Raw genomic sequence first — 10,823 nt, forward strand, 5'->3', positions numbered from 1 at the left:
CTCTCTCATAGGGGTAGCACCTCCTAACTTACAACCCAAAGCAGCAGCTGTGAAAATAAATGGTGGGAAGAGGAGGGACAGGCATGTTGCGCTAAGCAACTCTGAGGAAAAGTGAAATACAAACAGGACAAAGAACTAACTCACCTGCTTTGCGTTTCTGATCTAAAGGAGTTTTGGAGACTTATACCATTTTTGGAATTATTCTCAAGATCTAGTGGGCTATGCAATGTCCAGCATCAGAGGTCAGCACAGAACCCAGCAGCTTGTCACAAGCTATGGGACAAAGCACACAGCGTACCTGACAACACAAGATGGGAGACAGGCTGTCCAGTTCATCCACCAGCACCAAGTTCTTGAGAGGCCGAGGCTGGAAAAAGAATGTGTCTCCTTCCTCCAACGGCATGGCAGAGGAGAACTCTGGCTCCTCATCATCATCCCCCAGATGAGCAATCTGATAGAGGTAGCTGCAAAGAGAAGAGGGCCACTTCTGATGAAACTGGACCGTTTCCTCCCCACTCCAGGCTTTGCTATTTCAATTATGTCCAAGATGTAGGGCTGCTTGCTGAAGAAAACACTTTGAGGACAAAGGAGAGTAGATGAGGGGCCAAGTTTAAGACACATCTTCACTTCCTTATTTGTCTATCTCAGGAGTTGTCAACCTGGTCCCTACCGCCCACTAGTGGGCGTTTCAGGATTCTAGGTGGGCGATAGGGGGTTCTACAGCACAAACTGAATCCTCCCTCCATCAAGCACTGGTGGGCGGTGAGGAAATTTTACCATCAAGAAAGATGCATTCGTGGGCGGTAGGTATAAAAAGGCTGACTACCCCTGGTCTATCTGTAGAAAGGGCAAACAATACAATATGCTCTCTGCCCCAGATCCTTTCTCTCTTTCTGTGACTAAAATGTCACACCATGAGCTATATGTGTATAGACGTGTTTGGGCCTCACTGGCTAAACAAATCCAAAATTTTATCCCAACATAATAACCCACAACACCCATGCTTGCTGTAAGATTCTGAAAACAGGACATTGACACACTCCTTGATGAAATTAGCAAGATGAAACCAACCAGGCAGGCCATACCTGTGGCTGGTCGCAAGGGTCTGAGATTCGGCCACAACTTGAACAATTTCCAGATTTAGAGAAGGAAAGGCAGTCAGAACTGCATGTGTGCTTTGCAGAACATCAACAGCAGTACCAAGCATAAAAATTCAGCAACCCTTCAGAAATAAGTCGGAGATTTCACTTACTGGTTTCCAAACTCAGAAGCCACAAAAAGGAACCCAGTTTTCAGAACACACATGGCAGCAGCAACAGGAACTGTATCAAAGTACTTGAGTCGAATTTCTGTTACCTGAAACCACCACAAATGAGTTACTGCTTGAGCTGGATGTGAAAGTTCACACATCACCCATTCTCCCTCCCTCCCTCCCCCTCACACACAAGCAAACATTTCTCTCTCTCTCTCTCTCTCTCTCACACACACACACACACACACAAGCAAACATTCATGAACACAGCGGGAGACGTACCATGTCCTCATCAGTCTCCAAGGTGATTTTGAAGATGTCACCCTGCTCAGTCTGAGCCAAGAAGAAGAACATAGACTTGGTCTTGTGTGTAGCAGAGCAGACAAAAATCATGCCTCTTTCAGGGTCATCCAAGTCATTCTGCCAGAAAGAACAGCAAGTCAGACTCAAAGGCAGAAGCTGCCCTAATGGAATCATAGCTAGAAATCACCTTTGTTAATGGCTTCCCCCCTACTGCAAATATCACCCCTCTTTATAGCAGCTTTCCCTCACTGCTTCCTTCCATTCTGGGGAAGTTCTTCTCCTGCTAATCCTCCTTCCTGGGCCCTTCTGGGATGCTGCTCCCGATCCCTCCATCAAGCCACTTCCCTCGCTTCTTTCGCTGGGCCTTGCAGGAGCTATAAAACTAAAGATCCCTGGGTCCAGCTCTCCCTCCCCCCCACCCTCACATATCAATTTCCAACATGATCTATTTATTAAATTAATTATATATCCCAACTCTTGTCAAAGCACCTCAAGAGACCTTACAAGTAAACATTAAAACATAAAATTAAACTACCAACAAAAAGAACAGACAAAGCAATGGTTTGCAGTGGAACAAAAACATGAACCTTAAAACTGCAGCTCAAGGGTCTCAAACACCCTCTGAAAGAGGACCATTTGTAGTTGCTGCCTGAAGGCTAAAGCAACAAAGGAGACTGTACCCCAACTCCACCAGACGGGAGGTACAGCCCTCTCTCAGTAATGTCTCTGACTGTCTAATATAGATTTGCAATTTAAAAACCTCTAGACAGCGTCTTCTGTGTCCTGCACAGCACCAAGTACGTAATCACCAACAATGCTTGATCAGAAAGAAATGCCATCTCCACAATAAGCATCAGAGAAGAGACATCAACTCATCACATCAAGCCACAACAGCGTTTTCACTTTCAGTTTACAATTAGCAGTACTTCCATACTTAAGTAATAATTTCTATCATAATAGTTTCAGCTACTAGGAAATTAATATTTTTGTGGCTGGTCCTATAATGAGCCACTCTACACCCGGGTTCGCATCTCTGCTCCTCCACATGCAGCTGCTGGGTGACCTTGGGCCAGTCACACTTCTCTGAAGTCTCTCAGCCCCACTCACCTCACAGAGTGTTTGTTGTGGGGGAGGAAGGGAAAGGAGAATGTTAGCCGCTTTGAGACTCCTTAAAGGGAGTGAAAGGCGGGATATCAAATCCAAACTCTTCTACTCTTCTGATTCACATAGCTCAGGCTGAAGACTAGGCACCCCTACCCTCAAATGACCTGCCTCCATCACCAGCTGCTACTACTGCTAGCCATCCAACTGGGTCCTTCCTCCCATAAAGCAAGGATAACCCAAATGCTCTCCTTGGTGCCTATCTCACACCTTGCTCAGAATAAGGCACAGTGGGCAAGATCACCCTGCCAAGTGCATGCGTTGCTGCGTTTTGCTGTGATGAAAGTAAATACTGTTTAAGAGTATTTTCCACAGTTATGACAAAGTGGTGATGGAGTATGAACTTTCTAGAGCAACCTCATCCACAATTATTGCAAAGTCTACCAGTACAGCTGCTGGAGGTGGCAATGGTGGCCTGCCTGCCTAGCTCAGGCAGCACAGTCCCTTGTGGACTCTTCAGATATATTGTTACATAGATTCAAATTCCTAATGGTCCCTAAAAGTCTTAGCAAGATAATGAGCATTGAGAGAATTTTGGGAATTTTGCAAAATCATAAGTCAACCTTTTGCTGCCAGCTCTTACTAGCTGATATGGAAAAGGAGTTAACAAGTAAGGTGTGGCATGGGAAGACCCACTCCCCACTCTATGGAAGCCCAAGTTCACTAAGGACCTCAATGAAGCCTACATAGCTTTGTTAATAATGCATTCATCTTCATACAAATGCTGCGTTTTCTGGCCAAACCTGAAAGGTGAACCATTTTTTCAGCTGCCCAAAGAATGCTACTGGGATACTCCTTTAGGGTGAAAAAAGCTACAAGATCCTTACCCTTCTTCTGGGAATGGGACATCGGATATCTGGTTGGTCACCAAAGTTTTTGTAGGTGATGTAGTTTTCAGAACAAATCAGCACTCCACTGGGACCATCAGAACCTCCAGGGACTGACGAATAAAAGAAACATGTTGTAAGAAGCTGAAGAAGAGCAGCTGCAGCTATAGTTTCGTCTGGTTCTTGTGGAACTGATTTACCCAAGGTACACTTGAGAAAAAACTGCACGTTTGCCACCATTTTCAGGCTGAAGAGGAGTCTGTGTTAGAATCATAGAATCATAGAGTTGGAAGAGACCACAAGGGCCATCGAGTCCAACCCCCTGCCAAGCAGGAAACACCATCAGAGCACTCCTGACATATGGTTGTCAAGCCTCTGCTTAAAGACCTCCAAAGAAGGAGACTCCACCACACTCCTTGGCAGCAAATTCCACTGTCGAACAGCTCTTACTGTCAGGAAGTTCTTCCTAATGTTTAGGTGGAATCTTCCTTCTTGTGTTCAAGCAGAGGAAGTGAAAGCAAGAAGGGACTTGCAAATATCCAGTGTTTCTTTCAACAGCATGACCCAACTGGGTGGCAAGCCAGCTCTCCTACTCTGGCTGCCCCTCTGCCAATCCTGCCCTGTCCAGTATTGGCCTGGCTCCCAGACTACTTGGTAGTAATGTATTCGTGTTTGAATGTCTGCTGCAATAAGACAATGTCAAGGTTTGGGCTAAGGTGCAAACAATCATCAGGGTAGCAAAGAAAAGCACAGGAGTGAGAGGGTTACATATGGTGAGCTTTCATGAATCTGATGGTTTCTGAGGTCTCCACTTTTTAACCTGCTTTAGGTTTCCAATGTAGAGCATAGAGTGGAAATACTTGTTGCACTTTTGTAAAGCATGGCACAAAAGCAACTATCAAGGATATGTACTTTTCATTCATCAAGTATCGTATAGCTTGAGCCTACAGAAAATGTGCATTTGTCTCAAGCAGTTCTCTTTCTGACATCTTAGGATAATGCCTTTTCCCTAAAAGGACTGGAAATGGTAGCAGTACCTGTAATGAGGAAGTTGCCATGTTCTTCCAAGGGTTCACTGTATTTCCTGACAACATGGTTCAAACCCAGATCTAACTCATAAAATGTCAAGGTTTGCTGGGTGTTGGCTGCCGCTTCTCCTGTGGGGTCATTGTCAGCTTCCTGTGGAAAACAATACATGTACCAACAATAAATTAGTGTCATACTCTGCCTCGTAAGAAAACATACATTTGGATGCATTTTTAACGTAAGCTGTCCTGGAAATTTCAACTGAAGAATACTACATAACTGTTCATAATAAAGTGAAAAAATTAAGACTAATATAGCAGACTGAAAAGGTTTGCCTGCACTGTAAGTGAAGGTCCCGAAAGAAAAACTGCCATGAATAAAAAATTTAAATATCCAATAGTTCAGAAACTGATTATTCAGTCTGCCACCTGCCTGTTTATCTGGTGCAGCAACTGACCCTATTGCCACAAAATCAATGGAACGTAATATATAAGAATTACTTATAAAAAATAAAATTATGTTTTGTTCTTTGTAAACCACCCTGTGACCATTTTGGTGAAGGGAAGTACAGAGACCTCTAATATAAACTTATAATCAAACTAACCAATAAAAACACCTCAAAGCACTTCAAGAGACATCCATACAACTCCTGTCTTACAGTGCCTGTCCCACATGTATCCAGAGCTGACATAACTTAAATAACAAACACACATTCTCCACCTTCCTCCCCAATTCCTCTACTGTTTCCCTGTGTCTGTTTTAGAATGGAAATCTCTTCAGTTACAGGAATATATCATACCGGTGCATAAATGACACTATATACACAACAAATAGTAATACTGTTGTTGTTATTAATATGCCACTAAGAACAAGGGACGCGGGTGGCGCTGTGGGTTAAACCACAGAGCCTAGGACTTGCCAATCAGAAGGTTGCGGTCCCTGCTCCTGCCAACCTAGCAGTTCGAAAGCACATCGAAGTGCAAGTAGATAAATAGGTACTGCTCCGGCGGGAAGGTAAACGGTGTTTCCGTGCGCTGCTCTGGTTCGCCAGAAGCGGCTTAGTCATGCTGGCCACATGACCCGGAAGCTGTACGCCGGCTCCCTCGGCCAATAAAGCGAAATGAGCACTGCAACCCCAGAGTCGGTCATGACTGGACCTAATGGTCAGGGGTCCCTTTACCTTTACCTTAAGAACAAACTACTAGTACAAATTCAGGTGAGGTGCCCTCTGATCTTAGGCAGTGTTCTCTCTAAGCCCAAAGTCAAGGACTTGGGCACCTTTGGAGAGCACTTGCTCTCTGCAATCACTTGCTTGCCCACCAAGGCCTGTTTCCCTCCTTGCCCTTCTGATCTGTTTATGTACTCAGTCATGTGACTTGCCTAACTCTGATAGTGGGGACCTAACCCATGGTTGCACTGGAGGCCTCCTCCACGCCATCCAGAGAAATCTCTATTTTGCTGTATTATGGAGAATACAATGAAAAACAGCTTATTTATAAGAAGGGCATACTAAGCATATTGGAGAACTTGAAGATGGACAGTTGACTTTGTTGACAAAGGAGTCAACAAGGTGTTAGTTGCATTTTTTTTAAGAGACACACAAACAGTTGAGCAGGGAAGAGTCACCAGAGAGACGAATTCCTCAATACCTCATAATCCATTTCCAGACAGGCAAACATGGGATTTTCAAACCCCACATCTACTCCAACTACATGGTAAACCAAGGTGTTGGCTTTATGCGCTTCTAATGGGGAAGAAATTGTGAGTCGGGCTGCGGCATCCCTGTTCAGAATGTACACTAGCTTCTGCTTCTCAATGGCACCTATGAAGAGATAGACAGAGAGAACATTAGGAATACAGAAGCAGAAGATGTCTGCACTTTAATGCTTAAGGTGCCCAATCCCTACCCTTGCATAAGCAGCCCTTGCAGCCCTCTCAAAGCACAGCAGTTTTCCCCTGCTACTTTCCTGTTGGAAGAACCAGTAGTTGCATTCAGATGTAACACTAAACCAGTTTAACACTAGAAGTTGAACCACAGCAGAATTGGGTTTCGCACATCCATCCTCTTCTGGACTACAAGAGCCATAACTGCCATTGTCATAGTGCAGCCCCATATAAAGGAAAGGTGGCATTAAGGTAGCTGCATACGCTCTTATAACCATGGCAGTGGAGGCTCACCTGAAGACACCTTTTTTCTCATCACAGGATGGTAAACAATTAGAAAACCATGTTCAACATTCAATGTTTTTACAGATCCACTTTAGCTACTAAGATTTGTATCAAACCCCAAAATTACATTTCAGCTTTAAAAAAAATGGCATGATGCATGCAAAAGAAAATGGGCATTTATGATGAGAACCTGATCAGAATTGGATCCAAATGTCTCCATGTCTTATGTCAGAGAAGAGACATGAATTCCTAATCATCACTTCAGGGAAGAGAAAACTGTTGCACCAGATATATAGGGCTCAAGTGCTTTTCTTCAAACTGACACCCACAGAAGGCTCCACTTACACCCCATTAAGCAAACTTAGCTAGTTCAGTTTTCTAATTCAGTTTCTAGTTCAGTTTTCTGCAGTCACACACATAACCACATCAAGTACCAAATGGGTAGCAGGAAAGTATTTTGAATTATACTACATTCCAACAAATTCTTCGTAACATGGAATCACCCTGATTGGCTGAGTAAATCTAGCTGGAGTGGCTAAGAGTATAAACTGGGAATCCCTGGTCTAAATATCAACTCAACCACAAACTCACTTAGATAGCCTAAGGAAACTCACAACTTCTCAGTTCCCAATTGCAACACAGATCTAGTTGCACTGGGATCGCCAATAAAAGCACTTTTGATTGGAGCAGTTTCAAAACCTAAACCAAGGATAGAAAAACCAACCAATGTTTCTTATCCAAATCATTTCTCCCATTCAGTTATTCAACATTTTTATACAGCTACCACTGAAAACAACCATCCCAACTTACTGATCATGACAGCTCGCCCCTTAGGATCCACAGCCAAATACTGTCCAGGAACAATTCTGCGACAGCCACTCTTGCCAAAGGTTTCCTGGTGAATCTTCTCAAACACATTTTTTGAGGGCTGATATTCCAAGATAACAATGCGACCTGAATCACTGCCCACCACAATGTAGTCTTTGGTTCCACCAGTTAATCTGAAGGCCATGAGAGAACGAATGATTCCAAAGACTTCCACTGTCAGCAAAGTATGAACTTTTCCTGTGTTCGGATCAGGACGAAGCAACTCCAAGATTTTGCCTCGAGAAACAACAATTTCTTGTTGTTTGGTACCTAAAAAGAAAAGAAAAACCTGATCAGTCGAAGAGGAAGATGGCCAAAGCATCAGCACTTCTCTATCAAACCTCCCATTGCTGCTTACAAATTCAAAAGTGCCTTGTAGGTTTGTTTTCCCTACCTGAGTTGTGACCACTTTTTACAGAGAGAACACATAAGTAGTCATTCTGAAATTGTGATGCAGACCAGAAATCAGAACGCCAAATCTTGAATCAGAATTAGAGGTCAACAGACAAGTTGCTTACTTTTCAAAAGCATATTGCTCTGCTATGATGTGTGGCCACTTAACCCTGCCCTTCCTTGCCTTTTGATAAGCCAAGGAGAAAAGTGAATGTTGCAAGCCTAACCACTGCCTGATGTCTGAAGAGGTTCAGAAAACTTAGTTTATTTGGCCCAGAAAAATATGACAAAGTTGAGATCCCATATTCTACAAGAATCCTGAAATAGTATCGCTGCCATTCTAAACAAAATTGCAGGTATACAACTTCAGCAGAAATACATGCTATGTCTAATATCAGACTTTGCTTTCACCTTTCATCTAAGCTTTCAGTCATAACGGAGTACCTGAAAAGTTGCCATGGATGGCATAACTGATCCCAGTGGCTCGCTGCAGAGTTAGGTTATAAAGGAACATGGTGTCGATTGATATCACTTCACTTCAGTTCACCTGCTGAGAAAATGAAACCAAGCAGTTAATACACTATGCATGCTTTTTTAAACTTGTTCAATTCTGACCACACATTAACATAAATGCCAATTGGTGGAGAAAACTTGAACGTTAAACCCATTTGAGAGATGCTTCATATGAACACTTCACAGACTGAAAAACCTCAATGAGGTGGTTTTTCCTTCCTAACTTTCCACAAAGCAAAATGTTCTTATGAAGGAAGCAAGTGTTAAAACTGAAAGTAACGGGCACCCTGAAAATATTTGTTTCCTAATTTTAATGATGAATCAACATCAACTTGCAGTTTCACTGGAGGGGATACAAACACTTTTTACAATTTGTTACTTAATAAATTCACATATTACAATGGAGCAGACATTCCCAGAGTAGCAGCCATTAAATCTGCTGCAGCTAAAACAACTAAATATCTTGTGGCATGTTAAAAACTTAAACATTTTTATGATATAAGATTTTATGGACTAAAGTCCAGCTCACCAAAGTTATTTTAAAAAGTATTAGACAACTTAAAAGATGTATGGCATGGTCAGGGAGAACAATTTTAGCAGGCCTTATTTCTGAGTAGACATGCACAGGACTGCACGGCTGCATGAATCCTGACCACATTCACTTTCGAGTACACGTGCAGTAGGATGGGCGGAGAAAAATAAGTCTCTTACAAATAAAGAGCAACACCGTCCTCTCCACGTTGACTCAAACGTAAGTGCCACCCCGCTCAATGCGGCTTCCACCTCCACAATAAACCTGCCTTGGTATTGCAAGTTATGTGGGCTAAAACAATGGAGGGTCGAGCTTAAACCCTGCACGAAAAACTCCCTCGTGGTTTGCGAAAAAGCAGCGCGCGTCCTACCGCTGCTGCTAGGCGCCCCCCTCCCATAAGTGAGCAAAGTGAAAATGCGGCCAAGATTGTCCAGAGAAGTGTAAAAAGCGCGGCGCCCTCACCGCCTGCTTGTACAGAGCTCTTTCCCGCCCGCACCGGCGTCGCCCAGCAACGGTCCACTCAAGGGCCTCGGTAACACCGCGCGTGTGGCAGCCTACAAATACGCTATGGCCTCCTCCCGCCGGGGATTAGAGAAGTTGCAGCCTAATTCTGAAAGGGATCTGGCAGCGTTTACCGCAGGAGAAGCGCGGATGACGGCGGATCCTGCCGCTGCTTCACTTCCTCCACAGCCCGCAGTCAAGCACCGCCATTGCCTCAGCGGCCTCCCGCGCTCCTTGGGTCCTTCCACGTAAGTAGCGCGGAACTGAGCGATTGGGCTGGCCACCGCGTGCCAGAAGCAACCCCCGCGCGGCTTGGACTGTTCCAATTTACCCGTTTTAGCCTGGAGTTGTTGTTGTTTTGCTCTGGAAATAATCTCACTATTTTATTTTGAAATAGAAACGCCGCTGTTGGTGGTTGTTTCCCCACCCCCACCCCGAGACACAGGCAATAGCTTAGGCACCTATATTAATGTTCCCGGATGTGACGATTTGTCTGCTATAGTCTATTTTGGATAGACGTATACACGGACGCCGGAAACCGAATTCACTTTTGGACGCTGTGCTTTCCCCGCTTTCTAGGAGCTTCACTGTCTTTTCTGTCCATTCTCCTGCTAGCCTTTGTCTGCCTGTGCTCCGTTGCCTCGCGGGTTTTATTCTCCGCTTGTATTCTTTAGAAGACATCTGAAGGCAGCCCTGTATCGGGAAGTTTTTAACGCTTGGTGTTTGACGATGTTTATATATATATATATGCTGTAAGCCGCTCAGAGTGGCTGGGGAAACCCAGCCAGATGGGCAGGGTATAAATAATAAAATTGTTGTTGTTATGTTGAAACGCTTGGGCTGAAATGCACTGAGCCGGTGCGGGGTCCTGGTGACCGTGTTAGATCAGGACTTGGGAGGTCTCGGGCATGTCCCCGTCTCTCTCGCAGGGGTTTTGTGAGGATAAAGCAGCCCCCGTGGAGCATGGAGATTGCGTCCAGCGCTTTGAGCCCCTTGGAGGAAAGGCAATGAGAGACAAAGTGAAATGAAGTAAAACAGGCGTTGCAGCCATCAAGAGCCAGGGGAGACGCGGGAGACACGGCTTCAACGCTCCCGCTCAGCCTTAGAAGTCAGAGGCTGCCCTTAGGCTAATCGCTGCCTCTCGGCTTGTAGGGCTACCTCGCAGGGTGGTTGTGAGAATAAAATGTGGGAGGAGAGCCGTGAGCTTCCTGGGCGAAAGAGGGCGCAGAAATCTAATTACAGATCAGTAACAAAAGCCCCCATCCCGCGGCTTCTGTGG

General features: G+C 44.6%; 1 protein-coding gene across 4 annotated transcripts in view; it reads right to left on the bottom strand.

The window, feature by feature from the left end:
* Positions 1 to 9,801, bottom strand: part of SF3B3 (splicing factor 3b subunit 3) — a 33,470-nt gene extending 23,669 nt beyond the window's left edge. Inside the window, exons 1-9 of one of the 4 annotated variants that reach the window (XM_081016878.1) lie at positions 9,679 to 9,801; positions 8,443 to 8,548; positions 7,549 to 7,875; positions 6,219 to 6,391; positions 4,581 to 4,722; positions 3,544 to 3,656; positions 1,535 to 1,672; positions 1,253 to 1,356; positions 299 to 464 (exon numbers count right to left, since the gene is read on the bottom strand). In XM_081016878.1, the coding sequence (XP_080873004.1) occupies positions 299 to 464; positions 1,253 to 1,356; positions 1,535 to 1,672; positions 3,544 to 3,656; positions 4,581 to 4,722; positions 6,219 to 6,391; positions 7,549 to 7,875; positions 8,443 to 8,512 (1,233 nt within the window). In that variant the 5' untranslated portion in view covers positions 8,513 to 8,548; positions 9,679 to 9,801. Of the gene's footprint in view, positions 1 to 298; positions 465 to 1,252; positions 1,357 to 1,534; positions 1,673 to 3,543; positions 3,657 to 4,580; positions 4,723 to 6,218; positions 6,392 to 7,548; positions 7,876 to 8,442; positions 8,549 to 9,505; positions 9,637 to 9,678 lie in introns of those variants that run through there. The other 3 variants (XM_081016879.1, XM_081016880.1, XM_081016881.1) reach the window with 3 other exon arrangements.
* Between the last annotated feature and the right edge of the window lie 1,022 nt (positions 9,802 to 10,823).

The sequence above is a fragment of the Podarcis pityusensis genome (genome assembly GCF_964106645.2).
Source record: "Podarcis pityusensis genome assembly, chromosome: 8".
NCBI lineage: Eukaryota > Metazoa > Chordata > Lepidosauria > Squamata > Lacertidae > Podarcis > Podarcis pityusensis.